This window comes from Sus scrofa, chromosome 13 (assembly GCF_000003025.6).
Source record: "Sus scrofa isolate TJ Tabasco breed Duroc chromosome 13, Sscrofa11.1, whole genome shotgun sequence".
Classification (NCBI taxonomy): Eukaryota; Metazoa; Chordata; class Mammalia; order Artiodactyla; family Suidae; genus Sus; species Sus scrofa.
In genome coordinates this window covers 61,329,536-61,356,200 of record NC_010455.5, presented here as the reverse complement: position 1 = coordinate 61,356,200, position 26,665 = coordinate 61,329,536, and the positions used below count along the sequence as shown (strand labels likewise).

Genomic DNA, 26,665 nt, shown 5'->3' with positions numbered 1-26,665 from the left:
CCAAGAAGCGCCCCCTCCTCCTTCCTCACAAGACCTGCCAGGCACTCCTTCCTTCCGGGGTTCTCAGTACCCCTGTTCATGGCTATCAGACCCTGTTTTCTAACGGTCAGTGTCTCCTCCTCGGGCCCCATACCCACCAGACTCCAAACTTCCCCAAGGGAGGCCCCTGGCACCCAGCAGGCGCCTATCAAATGAGTCTGTAAAATAAACAAAACTCATCTGTGTGTCACATTTCACTCTTAGGGAAGGCAAACTGGAAGAATAAACTTCCAATTTCTATTAAAAGTGTGCCAAGGAAAACTGCAGCTCCCCTGCCTGAATCCGATTTCTTCAAGAGAAGGAGGAAGAAGGCAACTTCCGTATCATTAGCATCATCTTACAATTAGATTATCCTGTAGTCAAAGAGCTTATACCAGTTTTTGTCATCTCTTGCTATTGCAAGTTCTATTTAGAGTGTCCCACGAGACGGCTTGGTTATATAACATGAGCCAACATGGCTAAAAATAAAGTTCTGTGAAACACTCATTAAAAAAAAAAAAAAAAAAACCCGTTTCAAATGCTGTCACATTCTGAGTTTCCTTCAGATGTAAACAAGCAGCACTACATGATTAAGGCCACTTATATAAAGGAGTTTCACGTCTCCAGAACCACTGGGACCATGGCACCACCCGGGAAAGAGACACCCTTGCAGGTTCCAGCTGTTCCGCCAGCCTACTGGCTGCCCTGGTTCATTTCATCCACTTTCTCCCTGCAAACTGTCTCCTCGGCCCCAGCTGCTTACCTCGTCCCCTTTGATAGCTTCACAAAAGGAAAACCAAATTAGGAATGGGCACAAAGAGGCAGCTTTTCAGATATTCAGGAAGAAGTGGGTGCTGAGGCCTCTGTGTCCCCTCTCTTGGGCGTTTAGCAGTTGCAAGCTACTGAATGAAGCCTTTCACGTGGATTCTCAGTTATTTAATCTCTTGACCCTATGAGGTTGCCATCAAAGTCATCATCACCTCTGTTTTACTCCAGAGGAAATGGAGTCTTGGATCACATATCTTGCCTAAGGTGACGTGACATGTACAAGTACATATGCCCTTTATGATGATACTGAACCATCATTAAAAAAAAATCCATCATAAGTGTACACTTTGATAGCTTCTGGCTGTAACCACATGTAACTGCCAACACCATCAAGATATAAAGACTTCGATCCGCCTGAAGGGTTGCCTTGTGCCCTCTGCAGTTGATGCCTCACCCCAGCACCACCACCAAGCAACTACTGATCTGCTTTCTGTAGCTTTTCTGTAGTTTTGCATTTTCCAGAATTTCATAAAAATGGGGGGAAAGTAATCATATTAGTAGACAGTCTTTCTAATTCTTTCACTTAGCAAAAATTTTTAAGATTCATTCTGGGTATCATGTACATCACGATTTTGCTCCCTGTTGCAGAGGAGTATTCCATAATATGGATATGCCATCATTTATTTATCCACTCAACAATTAGTGGGCGTTTGGGTTATTTCCAGTTTGGAGTTATTATCAATAATGCTACTGGGAACATTCAAGGACAAATCCTGGAGTGGGTCTACGTTTTCATTTCTCTTGGACAAATATGTGGAAATAGATTTTTGGATTCTAAGTATATGTTTAAATTTAGAAGACACTATCATACCATTCTGCAAACTGATGGTACCATTTTCCTTTCCTATCAGTAATGTATGGGAGTTCTACTTGCTCCACATCATTATTAATATTTGGTATTGTCAGTTGTTTAAATTTTAGCCATTCTAGTAGGTTTCTAGGGGCATGTTATTGTGGTTTTCCTTTGCATTTCTCTAATAACTACTGATCTTGAATATTGTTTTATGTGGTTATTGGCCATTCATGTATCTTTTTTTGTGTGAAAGATCTGATCAAATCTTTTGACCACTGTTTTAACTGGGTAGTCTTTTTTGTTATTGAGTTATAAGAGTTCTTTATATATTCTGGATCAAAGCCTTTGTTTGATATACATTTTATAAATAATTTCTTCCAGTCTATGGTTTTTCTTAAATGCTTTATCAACATCTTAAACTGCCACTTAGGATCTCGTATAATCAATGTGACAAGTACAACCCATGTACTCAAATGCTGAAGGGGACAATACAAAAACGTGTTGTCTTCCCACTATAAAAGCAGAGTTAAAAATTAATGCTAGATTCAAAAGAAACAATTATAGAAAGACTTCTTTGAGACAACTGGAGAAACATGAATATGGACAAGCTATTACATGATGGACTGTTAGTTTTGTTAGATGTGATAATGGTATGGTGATTATACAGATTTTAAAATATTCTTAGAAGGTAGAGATGCTCAGTGAAATATCTTTGTGCAAAACAACAAGATGTCTAGACTTCTTTAAAATCTTGTAGCAAATACAGGAGTATAAATAAAACAAAATTAGCACAATGTTGGTAATTGTTAAAGCTGGGCTGATGGGAATATGGCAGTTTATTATGCTGTTCCACTTGTGTATATATTTAAAAATTTCAATAGTGAGAAAGTTTTTAAAAAGTAGTACTTTCTGTGCTTTAATTATCATGGCATGTCTACAAATTCAGTAAGGAATCTGAAGCTCCCCAATGTTCATACTTTGCAAAGATTCTATGGTTCACCACTATTTTCCCCTTCAAATAAAGGGGGAAAATGGAACTTTTGAAAAGGGAGCTTTTAAGGCCACAGTGTCCTTGGCAGCCACAAGCCACGTAATTCACAGAGTGACATCAGTACACATAGCAAGGTCATTACACACCTACAAAAGGAAAGTTTTGGAAATCTTGGTGTTAAGATTCAATAGGAACAAATATTAATCTCAAAGAAGTACTTTCAGGTAATCAAGCAGATCTGGTTTCGAGGCAGACCTAGTACAACACTCCACTTGAAGATGGTGAACAGTGAGCATAGAAGATGCTCCTAAGACATCTTGAAAAAAAAATTCCTCTGAGTTGATGTGTCTGAGGTAATCTCAGTCACAGTAGAAGGGGAAGGGCTTCCTCAGTTAGATCAACCTCTTTCTAAGGACACCTAATTACGTTTTCTGTTTACTCCATCAGTATCAAGTTCTAAAGCCCACATTGTCAAAACGGGAAGCCTGGATTTATTTAATTAAAAAAAAATTTTTTTTTAATTTTATGGCTGCACCCACAGCATATGGAAGTTCCTGGGCCAACGACTAAATCTGAGTCACAGCTGTGAGCTATGTCTTAGCTGTGGCAATGCAGGATCCTTTAACCCACTGTGCAGGGCCAAGGACTAAACCTGTGCCTCTGCAGTCAGAATTTTTCTTTTACTTTTTCTTTCTTTTTTTTTTTTTTTTTTTTTTTTTGTCTTTTCTGGGGCTGCTTCCATAGCATTTGGAGGTTTTCAGGCTAGGGGTCTAATCAGAGTTGTTGCCACCGGCCTATACCAGAGCCACAGCAACGTGGGATCCGAGCCGCGTCTGCGACCTACACCACAGCTCACGGTAACGCCAGATCCTTAACCCACTGAGCAAAGCCAGGGATTGAACCCGCAACCTCATGCTTCCTAGTCAGATTCGTTAACCACTGTGCCATGACGGGAACTCCTGCAGTCAGATTCTTAACCCACTGTACCATAGCGGGAACTCCCGAGACTGGACTTCTATATAGATCGACCAGGGTTGATGCCACCTTGAGTGCCACCACTGTAAAGTTGGAAGGACCTTTAATAATCATCTCATCTAGCAGGTCATGAACTTGGATGGGCAAGAAACAGGATGTTCCAAGATCCTGACTGGGGCAGCAATTGTCTTCCCTTGATCTCTGTAGGAGTTTCCAAATTCACACCTAGGTTTCACAACCACTGGCTCAATTTAAGCACCTCTTAACAGAGAGGGTAAGGAGGGCTAGGTGAAGTGCCTTGCCCAGAGGCATGTGGCAGATGAATGGCAGGGCCAGGCATAGACAGGGAGTCTGGACTTTGTACGTCTAGCCATCCCACTGAAAGAGGCTTATCACTGAAGAGGGTAGAGCCGTCAATGAACTATCCCCAGATCTTGGCCTCAAAACTGTCACAAGTGACCAGTGAAGAAGACAGCCAAGGTATATTATAATAATCAACTTAAAATATTTTCAAAGAAGTGGAGGGTAAATGAAGACACATCCAAAGGAATGGCTGAACAATCTGCTGTGATGGGCATGACAACCCCCTCGAGGTAAAAGGAGGCCTGGATTCTGTCCCCTGTGCCTAGCTCTCAGCTGACCACTGCCTGCCCTTACCTCTGCTGACTGGCAGCCCAGGGAAGACAGACACTTCCCAATCCCAGAGAACACTGCAGAGCCCTGTGGACCAGCCCAGCTTTTCAGATGGGGCCACTTATGATTCCTGACATTGCATTTTAAAGGAAACCATCCCCTCTCTTTGGGCTTGCATTTAAGTACTGCTTTTGAGGGGAAAAAAAAATCACTCAAGTGGAGCCCTCAACATAGCTTAAGGCCAAACAGAAAAACTAACCCTCAAAAGAATAAGCTGGACATGTCATATAGCACATTAGTTTCAGTTTGGACCTGAAATTTACTTCAACTCTGTTTACACATCTGCATTATTAAGCTCCAGAATTGACCCTGGAACCTACTCCTGCATTATTTTCCTGTCTTACTTCTGGGCTCTTCATTCCATTATGTTTCTCACACAGTGGCTCCTAGCAGGTTGTGATATACATATGGGAAGAGATCTGCCAAAACTCTCTGATGAGAAATGCAGCTGCAAAGGAGATCTCCCAGGAGGCTGCAGCAGGTTATCAGGAAGGGGGCCATGGATGTTTATTGGAAGAGAAGCTTCCACTGGCCTCCAGAACCCCACAAGTGTAAATATCTCCAGAAAGCTCTTAAGCAAACCGAGGAGCCCCAACCAGAAAAATGTGCCTCCTGAACAGTTTGCCTTTTCTTCACAAAATGTGTGGGATGCGTGTACAGATGACTGGGAGGAGATGAGTGTGGGGGAAATCCATGAAGACCAGGGACAGCCCACTTCATTATGTGAATAATGGCATGGAACCCTTAATAGACTAAACAGCCAAGAATGGCCAGTCTGCAGTCATTCAAACCCTGTCTTCCACCACCTAGGGCCAAAAAATTAAAACAAATAAAAAAATAAATTCCAGAGATTCTAACAAATATTTTTTTAGTCTGAAATCAATTCCACAAGTTTGGCATGGGGAAAAAAACCTATTGGACTGAGCATCAAAATATCTACGTTTTAGGAATAGCGTGACCACTAACTGGCTGTGTGACTTCGGCTAAATCTCTCAACTTCTCTGCGACATAGTTTCAAGACATAGTTTCTTGACATATGAAACAAAGAGGCTGACTAAAATGATCTCTGGCAGCTTTAATACTGTATATAGCTGCTTCTCTTTCTTTCCTGGGCAATAAATATGGACACACAATTTATATTATTTGAAGTTAAGACTTAAAAGTAAACCTGTGGTAAAAGCTACCCTCTCATCTTGCCTGAACATGGGTAACTGGGGCCCCATGAATTGCACCAATACTTCCAGGGATCAGATTTAAGATATGAATTATAACCTTCCTGTTTCTTCTGGAAGTTTTCTTGAAATGAAAGATAGGGGTAAAGATAGGGGTAGTACCTCCTCGGACTCCTTTAAATGGGTAGAAAAATGCCACGAGCAGATTCATCAGGACCGCCAGGTTAAACGAAATGCTGCTCCAGAAAGACATGTTGCGGGCGCACCAGTACAGGACGGGCTGGGCTGTGGAGACAGACAGAGCCCCGTGAGGTTCCAGACCACAAGCCAGACGCTGGGAATTCCAGCCACCCTCCCTCCCGCTCTGCCCCTACAAGTCCACTTTTGTTTCCAGTTTTTACCACAACAGTGAGAACGCTCATTTGTTTTGAGGTTGACTCATAGGCCCAGAACGACACCAGATTGGTTTATTTCCATGGGGAGCCCTTACTGGAACAGAAGATGTATTTGGGGAGAAAGGAAGAGAAGAGAGGAGCAGAGGTGGAGCATCTGAGAACCCTACGTGCCCCTGGCAAAACCACCGGTTATGGAAGCTAGAGGTTATCCAGAGTTCACTTACCACCCCCCACCCCCACCCTGGAGCTCTGGGACTGGATGGGATGCCCAAAGAAGCCTGAGAATTCAGTGAGGCTTTTAGAAGTCTAGGGAGCTGGTTGGGGGCGGGGGGCACTCATCTGGGCACCAGGCTAAGAATGTTACCACTTCCATGCTCCTCCCTTGCTCAGAATTCTCCATTGGTGCCTAAAAGCCAGATAAGGATCCTTTTGCCAGCACCAACTCATCTGCCATTTTCCTGATCTCTAGGGACCACTCTGGGGGGCAGAGGAATGAGGCGTGAGAGGTGCTGCTGTCTGTTTCCAAAGCTTCTGGAGAAAGGATGTGGCACTAAAGCCCCCACAAAGGGCAACCGACCCTAGGGCAGTGCTGCCATCATCCTGATGCTCAGCCACTGACCAGTGACACCACACTGGCTGCACTCCCAGCATGAGGACAAGAAGCTGGCGGCCACACTGGGTGAACTGGTGCTTCCTTTTCCTTTGAATCCCTCAGTGCTTAGGATGAGGCTCAAAAACAGATATGGCAGAAGTAATACCTATCTCCATGCCAGAGGCCAAGTTTCCAAAAGAGAGTCTCATTCAGTGTTATCCTTCTCCAAAGAAAATCATGGAGTGAGTGAGAACGGATCTCCAGTGTGTACCTCTCTTTCCCAATGAAATCATCATTTAACCGTAGGAGAGCAGCCAATGATAGATCCAATGACTCCATAATGATGCCTATAGCAGCAGCCAAGCATTTGGAAGCTTCTCACCCAAATCAAGTGATGGCACAATTATACAGAGCCCTGGATAATTTAATAACTGCTCGTGTCAGTTTGCACTTGGTAAGGGGCCAGGTTTCCAAACTGTGTAAGCCCTAAATCTAGTTTAAAATCTCTCATTTTATAAATGAGGGAAGCCAAGGCCCAGCAGACGATAGAAGCTATGCAGATCTCATCACCCAGCTTAGAGATCCCTGGGGTCAGTGACAGAGACAAAGTTAAGTGGCTCATATCTCCATTCAACAGAGGAACTGACCAGGAATCAGACACCCTGGAGTTAATGACTGACTTTTTTTAAGTTAACTGCCAAAGCAAATTTAAGCTAAGAAAAACCACCTGCTCCAGAAACAAGAGCTATTGGTGTTTCTTTTGGGACAGAGGCCATTTCTAATCTGAATATGAAAACTCCAGAGAGGACAGAAGAGAGGGATGGTGAGGATGGCAAAAGGTTGATAACTGTTGAAGGTGAGTGATGGATGGGCTCATGGGAATTTACAACCACCCCCCAATGCCCCCAATTAGGGCATGTATAGAGTTCATGAGAAGTTAAAAGAAAAAAATGGTAGGAAATGGCAAAGCTCAGTGATTGTCTAAGTAAGCCAGATTTATCGTCTTCAGAGGAGCTGTCGATGTCAAGCATGAAAGTAGCCACTATACACTGCTTTCATATAATTGCAATAAGTGGTCTTCAGTTATGGCACATGGTTCACACACCTTTTATTTATAAGGTTAACATTGTACTTAAATGTGGTGTCATTCTGAATACCAACAACATTCAGTCCTTCAAACCAATTTGGTATCTATGCCGGTGTGAAAAGATGGGGGGTACCATGATGCCAGATAGGCAGGACATCTCTTGGGAACACACTTCCCTAGGTGTTTTTGTTTTTGTTTTTTTTAAGTAACTGGGCTTGCTTGAGGGATTGGATTTAATGTGCACATAGCAACAGAATTTCCCACTCACCAGGTAACAGAATGTCAGCAGATGCAACTCAGCCTCACTTTCCCTCACTATCTTCTATTTTTCTTAGTGCAGAGTTTTCACATACTGGGGCTGGGGTCTTCAGATGTTGTTAGAGAGGCTCAGTGGAGAGAAGATGTGAACACACAGAAGGGTGTGTGTGTGTGTTGTGAGCAGAGCAAGAAAGAGGGTCTCAGGAGAGCACAGGACCTGAGCATCTTAGTCCTTGCAGAAAAAAATATAAGCAACATGAATCTCAGACAGACCTCACTTTGAAGCCTGAGCTACAGATTCACTAGGGTATACCTGATTCTCTGTGATACTTTCAGGAAAAACTAAAGCAGTTTCATGACTAAGCCAGGGGAATCTTTCCTGTGGATTTATTAGAAGAGAAATAAGCTACTTAGAAGGGAAGGGGTATTTCATTTTAATTGCACTTCTAATGAGTACTTTTCTCCTCTCCCTAAATATGCAAATCATGTTTAATTCAGTTATTACTTTCAATTTTTCTCTTAGCAGCAGAAAGCTTTGAAGCCAATTAAAATCTTTCAGTTGACAACTATAACTGTGTTTAAGCTTCAACGAAACAAAAGCTGTTTTTGAAACAAAGACAAAATAAGAGAAGGCGTAAGCTACAATGCAATAGAGATCTTGGAATAATGACATAGCCATTCTGTAATCAATCAATCGAGTAGTCCTATTGTCCCACTTTTTAGGTAAGGGCCTAGAAGAGATGAAGTCAGTGGTCAAGGGCCATAGAGGCGGGGGGAGGCAGAAGTGGAATGGAATTCAGGCCCCCCACCTCTTGGGGCTGAGATCTTCCTACTCTGCCAGGCTGAAGGCAACACCTCAGAGAGGAATGACAAAATACCTCATCATGAAAGGTGAAAAACCCTTCTTTCAAGGCCTAGGTCCCTTGGAAAGCCTATTAGATACCATAATTCTGACAGACTGAGTACACCTGACCAGTCTTAGTAGGCTCATTTAGTGGTAAGGGTGAAATCACAGGTTTAATAAGTCTATGAGGTTTGGATACATGAATTCAGGATTATTTCCAGTGAAAAACAAAACCAACAAATTAGAGGAAGTTTGATTTAACGTAATAGCTGAAAACCCAAGAGTACGCCATGGATGAGGTTCATGTTGACCTTATGAGGTATCTTTTTCCTCTTATTGCACAAGCACGGTGCTGTGCAGACATTCAGCGCCACTCACAATGTCTGCGGCTGGAAGAACTTAGAAGTCCACAGTGGCTACAAGGACACGCTGCTATTACGTAAACTTGACCCTTAAGTCTTCTAAAAGGAGGACATATATGTTCCGCTAAAGGTGGACACTGTCTATCAGACACCAAGCATGGAACCAGGTGAGAAATGTTGGCTCAGGGAAACATTTTATAATGTTTTCAAGTGCCAGAGATGAGGTAGATCCTGCCTTAGAGATGCGCGAGCATGGTGTGGAGGTGGGGTGAGACGAGCACTTGCACAACCCCCTCTACCACCCAGCAGATCTAGGCTGCAGAGGGGTGGGCAGCCAGGCGGCCAAGTGGAAATAGCAAGCAGTACTGGGGCTGGTCTATGCCAGCTCAGACTGATGGGGGAGGATGAAGACAGAGGTCCCAGGAACTGACCTCCATCCAGCCTAGCTCCCCATCCTGCAGCAGAAGCCCAAATGATCACAAGTGTAGGGTTTCAAGTAAAAATCTTGGCCACTGACTACAGAACCATCCTTTCTAAGCTTGTCACAACAGTTGGTACCCAGCGTCCTGAAAGATCTCATTAAAACCCTCATGAACACTGGGAGTGCAGAAGCCCTCTGGGACAGTCCTATCAAAATGTTCTAGATAAGTCACTGCAGCCCACCTGGCTGGGCCGCAATGGGACTCACGGGTGAGCAATGATGCATTTCATATGGCAAATGACTCCACCGCCTATAAAAATGACACCAGGGTCTAAAATCCAAGCTACTCCATAAAGGGAGAAGCCCAGTATTTTCTGAGCAGGTGTGCTAGTAAATGGGCAGTTGAGCACGCTGAATTTCCTGCTCAAACATATCATCCTGTGAGCGCTAGGCTTGCCTATTCTCCCTTTTATTTCCTACATCAAGATGCCAAAAAAGGGCGTTATTCTAAATCCTCCCTGGAGCTCTCCCCCCAGATCAAAGGCTACAGGAAGGAAGCCCTTTCAGGGGAGGCACCTCCCTGAGCCTGGTGCCCCTCTATCAGCTCCAAGGATGCCCAGCTCTTCCCATGTTCAGAGGGGGAAAGAATTCTCAACCGCACCAGCTCCACTCCCACTTGGTAGTCCACATGCCCACCATCCAGTGGAGGTACGTAAGGCCCCAGGAGCACGTCCCTCTGTCACAGTGTTTGGAGGTTGTGCTGACCCACCTCTCAGCTTCTTCTGCCAGTTCATCTCATTGAAGAGGTCTTCAGACCGCAGGAAGAAGTCATTGATCTTGCTGCCTTGTTCATCCCTCTCTGTAGTGTAGTATATTCGGAGTTTTGACTCCTTGGTCAGGAATTCACATATGCTGGGCACAGGGAAGACAATCTGTTCCATGGTCCTGTCTAATCTGACGATCTAGGGTGCAAAAGTGGATGGGGTCCAACAGTCATTTTCAAAAACCCTTTTACAAAGGGTCTTTGCTTTGGCCACAGGCTGGGCATTCATGATTAAGTATAAGACAGACCTCCTTTGGGGTCTTTTCTGATTCTACAACCCCCAGACTGGGCTTTATCTCTTAGATTTATATAAAACACAGTTTTGCTAAGTCTATGAAAGTATTTTTCTAACCTCAGACATATTAATTGTACTGTGACTAAGTTTCATCTGGGACAATTCAAATGAGTTTCAGGGGTCTACTCAGATGAGGCTCTGGAGTGTGCATGTCTCACAGGACTTTCTGGAATGAGGGAATGGTTCTGTATCTGTGTGCCTGCCCTGTCCAAAAGGAGAGTCATGAGTCACATGTGCCCAGTGACTATAGTACATGTGGTCAATGCTACTGAGGAACTGAGATTAATATTTAATTTAACATCCTAATGGGCAGTGCAGCACAAAGCTGTTGTGCAACCCTCACCTAAGTCTATTCTCATATATATTTGTCTTTTGTCTTTTTAGGGCCATACCCGAGGCATATGGAGGTTCCCAAGCTAGGGGTCAAATCAGAGCTGTAGATGCCAGCCTGTACCACAGCCCCAACAAGGGGGGATCCAAGCCGTGTCTGTGACCTACACCACAGCTCAAGGCAACGCCGGATCCTTAACCCACTGAGCAAGGCCAGTGATCGAACCCACATCCTCATGGATACTAGTTGGGTTCATTTCTGCTGAGCCATGACAGGAACTCCCCATTCTCATATTTCAAAGTCAGGTTCTTTTTCCTAGCTGGGAACCCTAAAACGAGACCTTCAGTTTATACAGTTACACTGACCTCCCACCTCTGACTTGTAAGAGCACCTGATGTGCATGATCAATGAACCAATACACTCATTTCGTGCTGGTCGAGAACACACTGTTCCTTAAACACACTTTGTTGGGCCCTGGGCTGGACACCTCACAGGTTTTCTCCGTGCCCTCCCAGGACTGGCTTAGTCCCCAGAGAGGGTAGCCTGGTTGAGACTGTTCAAAATTTTCAACACCACATTAGTCAAAGTCCAGAGGGGCAGAGAATTCAAAAGGGATGCAGGCTGTGGGCTGCAGTGCAACGGGGGCATGGCCTCCCTTTATCCTTCCTCCCCAGGGGCTACAAGGAGATCTGGTTCTTGCTCTCCCAATACTTTGTTCCCAACTCAGCAAGAGCGGGTACTCAGAGCAAGCTGTTCTGGGAAATTCTCAGAGGGGAGACAGACTCCCACAGCCCTGACTCCATGAATCTTCAGACCAATGGTTTCCAAATTGAGCTGGAGATCCTATTACAGAAGCTTCCTTATCCTACCAATTGTGGTTCACAAGCCAACTTCATTTAACTGGAATTGTGTGTGGTGGTGGGGAGGCAGGGGTGGCGCTCATGCTGGTGCACACACAGACTCAGGCACCAACTCTGTGGTCTCCTGATCTTGAGAGCTGGTCTGCTTCATAGAGTCAAGTGGGCCCTGGATCAGTTCCTCCCGACACAGAAGGAATATGATCTGAGAAGTGGGTCTGGGCTCAGGAGGCAGCGGAGAAGGAGACAGGAGGCCTCCTGGCAGGGACTGACCCCCAGACTCCAGGTCTGTGCAGCCCAGGTGACCAGAGTGGAGGCACAAGGGTCTGCAGGAACCCTGGGGGGTGGTGGGGGGCGGAGGCGGCGGCGGCAGTACAGGGCTAATTCCCTGGGAAACTTCAAGGTGCGGGCCCAGGAACAGGATTGAAGACCCAGCCCAGGCCTGGCTGTTTCTCCCTATCCTTGAACATCAACCCATGCCTCTTTTTCCAGTCAACTTATAATCAGGAATCTAAATAGATCCAAGCCCTTCTCCCTCCTCTAACAGGCTGGGTAACCTTGTTCATCCTTCATAACTTGATCAAGTGTCAGTCTGCTCCCCGCCTAACCATCGAGATCAGTGAGGTGGTCTCTGGACTCCCTTCTCCTCTGATGTCTATGCTGCCAACACCTGAAGCTTGTCCTCCAAGGGCCTCTTGGAGGACAGAGCTTGCCCTCGGTCAAACATCTAGTCATTAACAGTAAATCAAGAATATGTGCTCACACTCACTGTCATGGTCAACTAATCAGTGAAATGACGCATTTTATGAGGATAGCCCAGGGACTGGAGATAGAGGCTAAGAGTATACCCTTACAGGCCTCTATCCTAAATGCTTCCTATAGCCCAAAGGAGTCTGTTAGTCCTTCAAAATCCTTGCTCTGACACTGATGTTGACTTCGTGCATTTTCTCACTAGCCAAATCAGACACACTATCCCTTACTGCCAGGACCCTGCAGACCTAAGTCTGTGCTCTCCTGGCTGCTAGGAAACAAAGCGGATTACATAAAAAGCACCCCTAGGCTCTGGGGTCAGCTGGACCTGGCTGAACATTCCAGCCCTGACACTGATAACCAGACAAATGACACATCCTCCCGGAGTCCTACTTCATTTTTTTTGTTTGTTTTTTAAGGGCCGCAGGTACAGCATACAGATGTTCCCAGGCTAGGAGTCCAATCAGAAAGTTGCAGCTGCTAGCCTACACCACAGCCACGGCCTCATCAGACCCTAGCCGCACCTGTGACCTACCCCACATCTTGTAGCAAATTCAGAGCGCTAACCCACTGAGCGGGGCCAGAGATCAAACCTGTGTCCTCATGGACACTAGTTGGGTTCGTTTCCACTGAGCCACAACGGGAACTCCCCTGAGTCCTATTTCAGAGTTTTCTCACTCTGCAAAATGGAGATGATTCCATATAGCTCACTGAGGATGAGTCTGGTTTGTTGTGTGTGTTTTTTCCAAAGCAGATCTGATGGTCAGTGTAAAACTCTTGATGGTCCCACAATACTCTGAGGTTCAAGTCCAGACTCCCCCAAGGATGGCAGGCAGGACCCTCTGGGGTCTGTGCTGCCAGTCCTTCCTTTCTGATTGAGTGCTGCTCTCCCTCCAGCTCACCAAATCCCAGCTCCCCACCCTCTCTTCCCTGTGTCTGAAAAGCACTTCCGTCCTGGCTCTGCCTGTTCACTGCCATCTTTCTTATGGTCTATGCTGAGACAGCATTTCTCAGAAGAGGGCTCCCTAACCACCGCACTCCATGGTAGGGGCTCTGCTGGACTTCCTCATCAGAGCTGGCATCTGTCCTCATGGCCTTGCCAGAATTCACAGTGAATGTGCACTGTCTCCTTGTTTGGATGTCTCAGGGCTGACTGGCTGTCACTGGCTACTGGCGCGAGCACAGATCAGGTGTGCTGCGTGCTCATGACCTGCTGACTGCACGCCAGCCCCAACCCAGGCCACCACACTGGAGGCAACCAGCCTTTACCTCTATCTGGGCTGTGTGCTTGGCGTAAAACTCCAGTGCTTCGTCTCCATCCACTTGGCCACCCGGTTTCAGCATGGTCTGAAGTTCTTTGTTGTGCCTCGCCAGCTAGAACACAAGTACAGAGAACAGGGTCGTCAACGTCTCTGCAGCAGGAACACGAAGCTCCTTTGCGGCTCTGGGTATGAAAGACACAGGTGACCGGCAGTGGCAGGTTGGAAGGCAGAGGGGGCAGGAGGCCTGCTGCCTCCCATCTGCACCATGGCTATTTTGGGAACTGGGCAGAGCAGTGTGGAAAACGCACACCCAAGGGTGGCCCTGCTTTCCCCCTGACTTCCCTAGCCAGGCAGGAGGGAGATGGGTTCTCTGTGAACCCCCATGGAACCCCCATGTGAAATGTCCTGAGACCTTTCAGTGGCTAAATGCCAGGAATGGAGGGGACAAGGGGCAGGGACCTGCAACCTGGGGCCCCACACCCCACTGTTTTCTTGATAACTCCTCTGCCTAAGAGAGGTGAGAGGGACAGGAAGTGCCAGCCTGCAGCAGAGTTTTAGCTGCCCACACACACCCGAGGCTCCAGGTACCTCAACCTCTAGAAAGAGGAAGTGTCTTCAAAGGTCCAGCCACTTGGGAAAAGTGTTACGAAACAGGGCGTTTTGGTGACAGGGTAGGAAGTATTACTACATCCTCCAAAAGGCAAACAAAAAGAAGTCGTCGTGACAAGTTCCCAGAGATTTCCAAGTGTGATAGGCCAGGCTGCTGAGGATTTCTTTCTTTAGATTGTTAAGACAGACGCATCAATATTTATAAGAAGACTAAGACTCCTTTCAAGTGTCTTGAGACAGAGTCATAAACTATGCCAGTGTCACTGCTCAGTGTGAATGCTTTTCAGAAATGTGGGGGTTTTCCAAGGACATGACCCTGTGGGGAGGGAAAAATGAAAGCATCCTGGGGCCAGGTGGCTGGTAGGACCTGAGAACCATGTTACTGTGAACCTGAACCACTCCAGGTGAAAAGCTTAAATGAAAAGCAAGTTGAAGGGTAAAATCCAATGGGAATTCTAGCACCGAATGTGGCAGGGGAGCTGAGGAGCAGTAATACCTGATGAGCTAAGATGTAGATGTTGTGGCCCACGTTCCTGGGGGAGGCAGCTCCATCCTCACCATTCTCTCCATCCTCAAACTCCACCTCACCTTGCATGTAGGCTTTCTTGATCACTTCCACCTGCAAGAAGGGCCAAGGGCACAGAGCTCCTGTTTCAAGGAAGACCCAGCCACGGCTGGCAGTGATAGCATGCACACTATGAGTCTCCCCTCCTGGGGCAGACATGGCTCATCAAGCTCAGCACGTTTTCCCACCCAGAGTGGACACAGCCTCAGAATCCTTCTCAACATGAGCACAGGCAGTCACTGCCAATCACTCTCCTCTAACGTGACAAGGGAAAGCCAGGTGCTCTGCCCTAGGCCAAGAGATATGCTGTGGCTGGTTCATGAAAGGGATAGTGGCTATAAAAATCTCCCCAAACAATATGATATGAAGGCTAGAAGCCAGGCTTTCCCTCTCTCTCCATTTCCTTCTGCCAACTCTCCCCACCTCCTCTACCTTTGCCATTTCAGGCCAAACTAAAACAAAAGCCATTCACCTTTAGGAATAGCTGATAAAACTGTTTGCTGACTCCAAATTGTTCCCTGTCCCCCACAGCCTACTCCATGAACAAGGGACATCTACCAGCCCTTTGCTAGGTGCCAAGCACTGTGCTTAGTCTTTTAGTTATTCTAGAAAATTTTAATGCTGAGAAGCATTTTATGAAGTGTCAAAGATTCACCTTGATTGTAGATGAGGAAGCAGAGAGATGAGGGGCATCCCCAGGTTCAGTGAGCTGAGCTTTAACCTTGACCGTCCTGTGCCAAGAACACACTTTCCAGAGCAGTTCTGAGCTTTGCCTTCCTGCCTCCCTCTACCACCACCCCTGCCACCTCAGCTCCCCAGGAACAGGGTTGGCTCTGCCCTTTTCTCAGTCCCTCCCCGGAGCCCAACACAACACCCTGGACAAAGCAGGGCCTGGCCAATATTTATCAAATGAACATATCATTCAAGATTTAATCATTCAAAGAATAAGAACACAATGCCTTTGACCCTGAACTTGTACCAAAAATTAATCACTTTCTTTGATGATTCAGAAGGCATTTCCGCCTCCCGCACTGCCACAGGGCCATTACTCTGAACTGTTTCTCATTATTCAAGACCAAGCATGCAGAGGGAGAAATATTTCTGTACTGACACCAGGTTAGGGCCTGGAAATTATTCTGGAGACAATACCCTCACTCTCTGAGCATGTCTTCTCACTGGTTTTCTAAAAATACCCTCAACAGGAGTTCAGATAGTAGCTCAGCGGAAATGAATCTGACTAGCATTCATGAGGACGTGGGTTTGATCCCTGGCCTTGCTCAGTGGGTTAAGGATTTGGCGTTGCCATGAGCTGTGGTATAGATCACAGACACGGCTCGGATCCCAAGTTGCTGTGGCTGTGGTGTAGGCCAGCAGCTATAGCTCCGATTTGACCCCTAGCCTGGGAACCGCCATATGCCTTGGGTGAGGCCCTAAAAAGACAAAAAAAAAAAAAAAAAAGAAAGAAAAAGAAAGCCAAAAGACATGTTACACGGAATGTGGGGGCCTATACAGACACACATGTGTGCACACGCATATGTGCACATGTGTTCAGACATTACAGCATCTCTGCTGTGGGCATTCTTCAAACTGTGTTTGTTCCAGGAAGCCAGTGATCAGAGAATGAAGCTCTTCAACCACAAGGGGGCGGCCCCAGAGCCCTGGGTGTTGCAGGGTGGGTTAAGCTCTGGATTGATGGGAAGTGGAGTGGGGTCTCTGCAAAGTCACTGCCCTCCCTACTCAAGAATGACCCATCCCAGTCTCCCACCTCTCCTACCCCGCTCCAGTTACATAAGCTGTTACGTAAACTCGAAGAGGACTTCCATCTCAGGCTGAGAACTCACTCCTGACCTCAGAGATCAAAGAGCCGGGTTCGCTGTTAACTTTATTTAAGGGAACACATAAAGGGACTTCAGCCTGGCTCTCAGTGCACACTGGGTCTCCAGGCGGCAGGAAAGTTTTAGTGCTCTCATTTAGATCTGTCAGTTACAGTCTATGTGTGTGGGAAAAAGTCCAAATAGAGAGCTCCATGCTCAGCCCTGAGAGCTGCTGTCTCACAGTTTGCAGCTCTGACTCCCAGCCTGGAAGTCACAGCCCATTGTGAATATCACCCCCAAAATAAACAAGATTGTGTTGTCTTTAAAAACAACAACAAAAAACAAACCCAGATTGGCATATGCACACTGAGGTATAGGGAATGACTGGCCAATGGGGACCTGCTGTATAGCACAGGGAGCTCTACCCAGCATTCCATGATAATCTATGTGGAAAAAGATTCTGAGAGAGAATGGTTATGTGTGTTGTATGCCTGGGTCACTTTGTTGAAAAACAAAACACTGGCACCTACAACCTGCCCCAACATTCTTCTGTTGCCCAGACTATTGGCACCCAGAAGAGATGTGAGTTCTTGAGTCCAGGACAAAGACATGGCACAAAGCAGAAGAGAATGAGGAGTTAGTTAGAAGATGCACTGCGTTCTTGAAGGGTTTACCATGTGTGGGCACAGTGCTTGGGGCCCAGCGGGAACTGTATGGTCTAGGCTTCAGTGCTACCCCCTCTGGACTAGGTGATACCATTGTCTTCCTTTTAGGGAAGAGGAAAGAGCCACTCAGAGAGTTCAAGGGCCTGGCCAAGGTGACCCAGAAAGGGGCAGGGCTGTGGACATGAAGCCCAGTCCACCAGGCTCTTGGACACTCCCTGCACGACCTCCCATGAGGGAGAGAGGCCAGGGAGGCTCACTTATGGCTGAGCTGAAGGCAGAGGACGCTGACTCAGGGCAGGGCTCACCACCCTGCCCAATCACGGAACCCTGCCCAAATCACAACCCAATGTTGTATTTGTACTCCTGATGGCTGGCCTTGAAAAAAAAGCTGGAGAAAGCAGACACCCCACTTAGCCACAAATGCAGCTGGGATGAGACTGGACACTCAGGCTGGAGCTCAGCCATCCAACTCACCAGTTCTTTCGGCCTCATGTTATAAAGTATCCGCTCGGCATTTTCACTGTCATGCCTGCTCTCCATGATGGCCAGGAGCAACTTCGAAGCGTTGTTCTAATCGGAGACACAAGGGGAGGAAGAAATGGAAAGGGCTGCGTAGGGCACCTGCCCCGATCATGGGCCTGCTGAGCAGGAGCTGCATCCCGGCTACAGAGACAGACATGCCGCCCCATGGGAGAGCCTAGGGTCAAGTACCTCAAAACCCATGGCACCCAAGAGAGAGTGTGCTGCTTCAGACCTCAAAACACATCTGCAGCATCTGATTGGGGGTCAAAGAGGCACATATTTGTTTGGGCCCAGTGTCTCCCTATGTCACCTGGTACAAGTCCTAGTGGACATAAGACATTGAAACATAAGGGCTTGTGGGTACGCTGGGACCCTCATGAAGACAGTGGTCAGGAAGCACCTGATACAAAGACCCAAGGTGCCTTCGGGGAGCAGGAGAATGCTTATAAACACTGTTGTTCAGCCTTGCAGGCCACAGAAGGGCAGGCAATTAAGCTAACTTCTCCCTATCTTAAAATAGCACTATCAGCTCCCATAACCCCTAATATTATCAAGAGAGTAGAGCTGACATTAGTTAACAAAAGTGATCCAATGGGGCATCATATGCCTCCCAGACCATAATTTCCCATTAGATCTAAAGTTCATTCTGTACTTCTTGGCATGAGCTCATTCTGGGTCCCAAGCCTATAATACTCTGTACGCTTCTTTGCATGTAAGACTAGCAAGTTGTTTTGGTGAGAGGGCACAGTGTTTTTCTTCCTTCCCAAGCACAGATCAGAGCAGTTCAGTCATGTGGTTGTGCTATCAAAAAGTGGCTTTCCACCAGACAGAAATTTCTATAATAACCTACAGGTTACTGGATTAGATGAAAAAGCCACTGACATGCTGACCCAGAGCACATGAAATCCTCAATTTATTTCAAGCTCTCATCATATAAATACTGATAAATGGTAGCCAGGGACGTGAGCTTGTATGAGCTTGTGGAGTCAAGTTGATTCTCCAACATGATTTGTTAAATGAGTCAAAAATAGCCCCCCAAAAAAATCCATTTAAACTATACACCCAAACCAACAATTAGCTTGGACCCTCAGTATGAAATACTAAAATGAAAATAAAAATAACTGTGTGATTCTTGTGCGCTTCGGTGTTACCACCTTCCTAATGACCTTTCTTTCCTCTGGCACCACAGATGCCATAAATACAGATCAGCTTTTCAGTGAAACGCTGTAATTCCAGGCTTTCCTGTGACAGTGACAAAGTACCCAGGGCCACGTCTGGGGGTGAGATAGAGGGCAGAGCTTAACATGCCTGAACAGGGGCACAGTTAAAAAGGAAAAATTTTCAGGGAGGCTAACATGTTTCAAAATACCCTTTAGATGCCAGGATGGGTTGCAAGTTCAATTCCAGAATTCAATCTTTGGACCCTTAGAGAATCTTTGGAACCCCTAAATAGGAGTAAGCATTTTCTATTAGTTTGTTTTGAATTTTTTTACTTTAAAAATTACTTTTGGGGGGGTATGCTCAAGAAATCACTATCAGGAGTAGTAGGTATATCAGCTTCTCAAATATCCAAGAGCTTGTAAACCCAGCAGCTTAAGCACCTTGAAGTCACTGCTTTCACCCCATAAAACTATTTTGGTATTAGAGGGAGTCAGCAGGTCAAGGGTGCTTCTCCATCAGTCATCTGTCACCTGCTGTTTGTATGAGATGCAAAGAAACTCATCAGAGGCCTGTAGGCAAGATACTGGCCAGTGTAGCTTTTCTTATTTTAACCCAACATTTATGAACAACCCTTCTGCTAAATCAAAATCACGACAGACCAAGGAGTTCTCTGACAACAACAAAAAAATTTTTTTGGTCTTAGAAAGGTTTACTTGTTCTATTCTCCAAATGGCCCTTTTTCTCAATGGGGAAAAGTGAGAGATCCTAGAGGGAATGAAGTTTTATCGTTTTTCTGTCTGTGGTTTTCAGAATCAGGGCTGTTAGGTCTTGGATGCTTTCAAACTTGTTTCTCAGCTTTGAGTGATGAGGTTTCATTCCATGGGACCCGTGAGTTGAAAAGCTGGTATCCTGTCCTAAGACCTTATTTGGAAGGGAAAGACTGCAGTTCTGCATTTTAGAACATGCAACGTGGATCATTCATTTCATTTAAAGGAACTGCCTTGAACATTTACTTTCACAACAGTGACCATGTCACGTGCAGAGGCAACCCACATAAGGGTTTCCAAGGGCTACTTTCTTTTGCTTTCAATTCCTACTTGCCTTCAGTTCTAGCACAAGATCCATCCTCTTCTTTCCCAGGGGGTTGATGTCATTGAGGATCAGTGCTGTGATGATGTCAATGCCATTGGATTCATGGGTGGCGATGCAATTCTGAGGAAAGAGGCAACCACAGACATTTACCCAAACGCTGGTCATAAATCAGACGTCAAAGGCCAACAGGCTGAACTGCTATTTCAACACAAAGCTTGCCACTCCCAGCAATGTCTCTAGGGGAGAGCTGCAAATTTTCCGTGAGAAAGTGGTAAAAATAAAAGACAGATGAGAATCTCTAGTTTCAGAATTAACAGTAAACAGCAGGAAAGTCCCCATGGGCTCTAACTGATAAATTGGTCATGTGTAATCCAAATAGTGCAGTGGGCTTTTGTTCTTAAGGGAAAATAGGGTGTGTGACTGATTCTGGGTTCTGCGTTGTTTTCCCCTTTAAGGTGTGTTCCATTCTCTCTGCATCACTCGATTTTCGTATTGCACACTTTTGCTCAAGGCCTAAGCTTGGAAAGCAAGTTTCCTATTTAATTCGCACAATATCAGAATGAATCACCTTCCCCCAGGTAAGATCCCCATTTGCAGCAGAATCTCCTCCTACTGGAGGGGTCTTTAAGCTCCCTTTAAAAGACCTCCGTTTGGCAGAAAAGCAAACTCGAGGCGACAGGGAAATTCACTTAGATGTCAGAATAAGCCTTTCTCCCCAGCCTGTTGTCATGTTTTGGTTCCTTTTCCCTTTCACTCAGACTGTACCATTTGTCTCACCAGGAAACCAGGAGAGGAAAGTGGATCTAACAAAACTCTAGCCTCAAAGTCGTGGACAAGTAAGATCATATTTTTAATGTATAGCAAGTTGTGCCTCTTGTAAGCTGTCCTTCTCCCCTGAGCCAAAGTTCTGGCCTTGCTTCCCTAGTAACATAGCATATATTGTTCCTTCCCTGAATTCTGGGCTTAAAATGGGCCATTTAAGCACTGGCCTAACCACTCCACGCAGGAGAGAGCCGTACTTTGGGTTAAAAATCATACTCATTCTAGCATCAGTGCAAAAATTACAACATCTATAAGACGTCATGGGTAAGTAATGACTCTACTCAAGAAACGATTAGGTTCCAACCGCTCCAAAAATAAACTTGCTGAGAGACCTACGTCAGGACTAAAGGGTCTTTCTCTTCTCTGAATGTCTGTGGTGTCAAAGTCTCAACCATACATTTTCTCCTGTTATTTTCAACTTGTTTCATGTACACCAAGGTTTTTCTCTCTAGTTAGTTTTAAACTTCCTGCTGTGAAGTAGCCCCTTTTGGAGTCTCTCAATTTTAAATAAAAAATTTTAGTATTTAAAATAGAGCCCAGTCTTCTGGTCTTAGAAACTCCAGCTCTAATATGTATCCCTAGTGAAGTCAGAGTGGGACCATTCACACCACACCAAGCTGGGCATGGAAACCCAGGGCAACCCTTTCAATATCTGCGATTAGGTCATGTCCTGAAACATAATACAACCCGGGACGCCCTCCTCATTGCTGGAAAAACGCCCTCAGTCCTAAGGACTTGCTAGGGCCATAGGTAGGTATCATGTGATTTTTGAATTAGTCACTGTCAACAATTTTTCAAAATGATCAACTTTTTTTTTTTTTCCCCACCCCAAAATGAGAACAGAATTACCTGGTTCTCATGGCAAGGTCCTTGACAGTATTCAGTCAGACTCTCCAGGGTCTGGTTAATGAGAGCCACGTTCTTTTCATTAATATAGAGTCCGAGGAGACCAAGACCCCCAGTTGTGCTTCCACAAATACAGTCCAAAAACTGCAGTGTCTCACATACCAAATTGTAGTTGGTCTTGTTATTTTGGCAACGTAGGAAGTTCTGCAAGTGGGCAGTGCCCGGGTTGGGGGAGCAAAGGCAGAGAGAAAAGGGAAGAGGTCATTCAGCTCGTCATCTTGATAGCATGGGATACGTGGGTGTCCAGGAACGAGCAGCAATTATGCAGAGAGATGCACCATTGGGCAGAACAGAGTCAGGCCCCATGATGGTCACCCAGAAAGGTGGTCCAGGGCAAGGGCTATGAACACTGTGGCCTGTTCTCTAAAGGGCATTTAAGTGGGAGGCAAGGAGGACAGCACCTCTTGACAACCCACATTAGACTCCTGTAGCCTTTGGAAATTCTCGTTTTGTTCTTTCCCGCTCCAGCCCACCTCCCCACCCTCCATGTAAGTTCAGTCTGTTAACTTTTCCAAGGGCAGTGGTTATGCTTAAAGAGAATAGTGTGGTCTGGATGCTGAATGCCCAGAGCCTAGTACAGACGATAATTCATCACAAAATAAGTCTGACTTAAGCCCACTAATGTGGTGGGAACCTGGTTTATCCTGTTTAGCCATTTCCATCATTACAGGAAGGAACAAAAGTGAGTAAATGTGTGTGTGCTTGTGTGTGTGTGTACATATCCTCCAGGTAAGCTTGTAATGTTAATAAGAAGCAAAAGAGCAGGTACTTTCTCAATAAAATAAAACAAGCCACATTCAACCACCTCATAACACAGAACCTATTTTATGGAGAGGATATTTTTTTGGTCACAGACTCAGGGAATTTCTTAATAAGAAAAAAAATTAAATACAAATATTCTTTTGTGCATACTTAATAAAAGTTATACATGTTTACTGAAGAAAATGGGTACTACACAAAAATATAATCAAAAGATAAAACAAATGTAACTTTTGACCTGGTAATTCCACATCTATGCAATACTGACTTCTATTCACAAAGTATTTATTGGACATTCACTAAGCACTGTTTATAATGGGAGAGAACTGGAAACAACCTAAATGCCCATCCATTGGGGAGTAAACAAATTACAGTGTATCAACATCATGTAATATTACAACCTGGAAACACTGAGGTAGGTCCATATGTGGCAATATGGAAAGATTTCTAGGACATACAGTTAAATTAAAAAAAATAAAAAGACAAATAGATAAACATGTATCCAAGGCTTCATCCAAATAGAGAGAAAAATGACAGGGAAGAGACAGTCCGAACCACTAACAGTTCTCTCCGAGTAGAAAAGTAAGAGTGGGGAGAGGGACATTTCTTTTTACCTAAATACTTATTTTTATTTAAACCTTCATTGAAAAAATAGATTCATGTACAAGTAAAACATTTACAGATACACAGATTAGAAGCTGGTAATCAAGTTGGATGCCTGAGTGATCATTAAATTCACCACGTCTCTCCCACCCTTAATTAACCTCAGTCGCTTACACTCAAGCCTTCCTCACTGGTCTAAAACCTGACCAATCTTTCAGGTCTGGGTGGGACATGGAGGAAGGACAGACGACTTGAGGCCATGTGGATTTTCACAAGGTGACTAAGGGCCACGAGAAGCCTGGGGAGGGTTCCACAGCCATTTCTGGCTCCAGCCCCTCAGGGAAGATGTCACCTGTTTCAGAGCCTGGCTGAGCTCCTCACCATGTGGGAGAGGAGTATTTAGGAAGAGGGCAGGAGAGGGCCAGGTCTGCCAAGGCTCAAGCTCACAGCGCAGCTCTTGAGGCCCATCTGCCTCTCCAACTCATATGTTATTGTTCCTGCCATTTCCCTCTCTGCTCAGTGACATCATCTCTCCTGCAGCAGCAATGGACTTCTTCCTGCCCTTTAAGCACCCTTCCTTCCCTCATCTCTGGGCCTTCAACCCCACTATTCCCTCTGCCTGTCACCCTCTCCCTGTTGCCAATTTATGAACTCTTCTTCCTTCAGGATGGGGTGTCAAGTCACTTCTTTCAGGAAGCCCTCCCTGACCCACCATACTGACTCCAATGAGACTGGAGCACCCCAACACTTCTCTTATCCTGCCTCATGCGTCATGCTGTGCTTAGAGAGATGTGTGTCGCCTCCACTCAGGGCCATGCTGACAGCCCTGGTGATACGCAGCTGGCACAGGGACTGGCTAGTGCCAGGTGCTTCATAAACACTAGCTGAAACATGTGAATTCACTTGAACGGATGAAGAGGACATGAGAAGTCATCAAGGCTGCCATGTTTCAAAAGGACAGTTCAGCTGCCTTTCTTGAAAGCCTCTCCCAGTTCTCATGGTCTTTGCAGAGCGCCTGGCCAGAATCTCTCCTTTCTAATTCAGACTCATTTTCTTTTGTTCTCTACCAAAAGAGAGGTGCACCACCTGCTAAAGGCCCACAGGGACTCTTTCTACGCACAAGGAATAGAGTTCTCCCTTCATACCTAATCACCCTGTGCAGGCTAGAGAGATTCTGTTCCCTTTGTGGTCTCCCTGGAGGGCCAGGGGATCAAGTCAAGATGGGGTCGATGAAGGAAATCAGAGACTTCAAGTCTGTGCTTAAACAGACTTTAATAGAGAGAGATGAGAATTCCTTAACCTGAGTGAAAGGCAAAGCCAGCCTCTCAGGAGAAAGTTCAAAAGCACAGGGAATGTGCTTCAAACACAGTCTTTCCCATGTAGTTTCTCACTACTCTGAACAAAGCCTGTGTAAGGCCGCAACTGCCTGTTCAGCAACATCAATCTTGGTGGCTTTCTCTCTACCAAACATTTATCAACAGGAAAGTTAAGGTTATAAATATGACAAGAAGCTTGGGGCAACTTCAATACGCCAGATTCCTTCTCTCTCTGGGCTCATCTGCACTTCCTTATACCAGAGAGCTGTTATTTCTCTCCTCGAGAAAATGTCTTCTTCTTCCACAGATCCACACAAAAATCCTGGCCCAGAGACCCACCATGGGTCCCAGAAAACGGCCAACAGGGTGGCGCTCAGAGCAGCTGAATCCCAAGTAAAACTATCCTTTTGAGAAGTGGATTCCTATAAACATCATCTTGTACCAGAGCAATTTTATTACTACCCCAGTGTATCTGACTTGGGGGGGGGGTCTTTAAAGATGACGGCAGCCTTCGTCCATGGAACCATTGGTCCAGATCGCTGAGTGTGCAGCTGGGCCCTCTGTATAGACCCCAGAAACATCCTGCCTCTCAGGGCTTTTGCAGGTGATGGGGGAAAGTTCTACCACTCTGTAGCTGCTACTCTGAACAAAGCTTTGCTCCCATCTGCTTTACCTCTCTATCTGAGATGTTCAAGCCAAGGATTCTGCATCCCCAACAACAGAGTTTAAATCTACTGGGGTTATGGTACTTTCAAAGGTTGAGTTGTTAAGTTTAAAATATATATATATATAGAATTGACATATATTTTCTATATACATATGTTTTCTATTATGTATATAGAAATAATACAGTATACTCCCTCTCCTACCAATGCCACCGTTTTCTGCAGAGCAGAGTATTGGAAAATGGCATTTCAGAAGGACTAATTAAAAGGTGCGTCTGCCCACGGAGTTCTTAGGGAATTAGTTCAAAGCAAAGTTCTGCCAAGAACTAAGGTACGAAACAAAAACTGTGCCAATTTCCCAATAAGAAATTGTGAATTTGTACAATGAGAGCCTCACTCTGCTTCTACAGTGGAGGTTGGGTACACTGTGAAGAAGGAAGGTCAAGGGGGCAGACGGAAGGCAGAAGAGGTCCTTGAAACCAGAACCATGCTCAGAAAACAAGCACACCAGCCTTCCCAGACCCAGCGCACTGTGTTGGTCTCCTGCTCTGAACCCACAAAACCCCTAAGATGACATCACTGCAGCACTTGGCACACTGCATGGAAACCTCCATGTGTCAAGAGGCACCTGTCCCCGATTCTCAGCTCTGTGAGGGGAGGGGTGAGGCCTCCATCACCACCCCACCCCCTCCCACTGCACAGGGCACAGAGAAGGTCTCACCAAGATGATGAAATCAACACACACAGGCAGTCTTAAGCTACTTCTTCTTTGGAGCCAAGGCCGGTGGAGACCAGTGACACTGGTAGAAGGGGACAGTACAAGGCACTGACCAACACATCAGCCTAGAAATAGCCCCAGCAGCAGGGTAGGACCACCCTACCCTACCCACAGAGACACCACAGTGCAGCTGTAGCCTTTGTGTTCCTACTGGTGGGACAGACTGGCTTCCCACAGCATTGCTCACACTCCCTTGGCCTGTTTCCCCCATGCAGCAGGTGGAAGGGATACAGCCTTCAGACACAGACAGACCAGTCAACGAGACAGGAGCCAGACCCTGGACCTTTGGGTGCTTTGTTCTACCCACTGAGCTAGGCGATCCAAATGCATCTAGGACCAACGTGTTCTGTGTCCAAAGTAGGAATGTTTGAGCAAGAAGCAATCAAAAAGACTGACAGCCAAGATCCCAACTCAGATGTGGATAGGGATCAAGCCAGGAATGTCACCGAAGGAAAAGAGCAGGCAGGGGAGCAGACAAGAAGCCCATGCCCCAGCCTGGCCAAAAGTGGGGTGCAGGGAAATCCCTTCATTTTGAAACATGGGCCAGATCTGGCCAGCTGATGACCTTGGATCTAGATCCTTTTTCAAAGCCCAGATTCTTCTGACCAGTTGCACTGAAAATAAAAATCTGCACAGAAAGT

General features: G+C 45.9%; 1 protein-coding gene across 9 annotated transcripts in view; it reads right to left on the bottom strand.

The window, feature by feature from the left end:
- Positions 1-26,665, bottom strand: part of ITPR1 (inositol 1,4,5-trisphosphate receptor type 1) — a 330,788-nt gene that overhangs the window by 42,718 nt on the left and 261,405 nt on the right. For all 9 annotated transcript variants that reach the window (XM_021069280.1, XM_021069282.1, XM_021069278.1 and 6 more), the window contains 7 exons: positions 21,847-22,047; positions 20,185-20,295; positions 17,875-17,970; positions 14,853-14,975; positions 13,755-13,859; positions 10,199-10,391; positions 5,633-5,755 (listed from right to left, as the gene is read on the bottom strand). In XM_021069280.1, the coding sequence (XP_020924939.1) occupies positions 5,633-5,755; positions 10,199-10,391; positions 13,755-13,859; positions 14,853-14,975; positions 17,875-17,970; positions 20,185-20,295; positions 21,847-22,047 (952 nt within the window). The remainder of the gene's footprint in view (positions 1-5,632; positions 5,756-10,198; positions 10,392-13,754; positions 13,860-14,852; positions 14,976-17,874; positions 17,971-20,184; positions 20,296-21,846; positions 22,048-26,665) is intronic.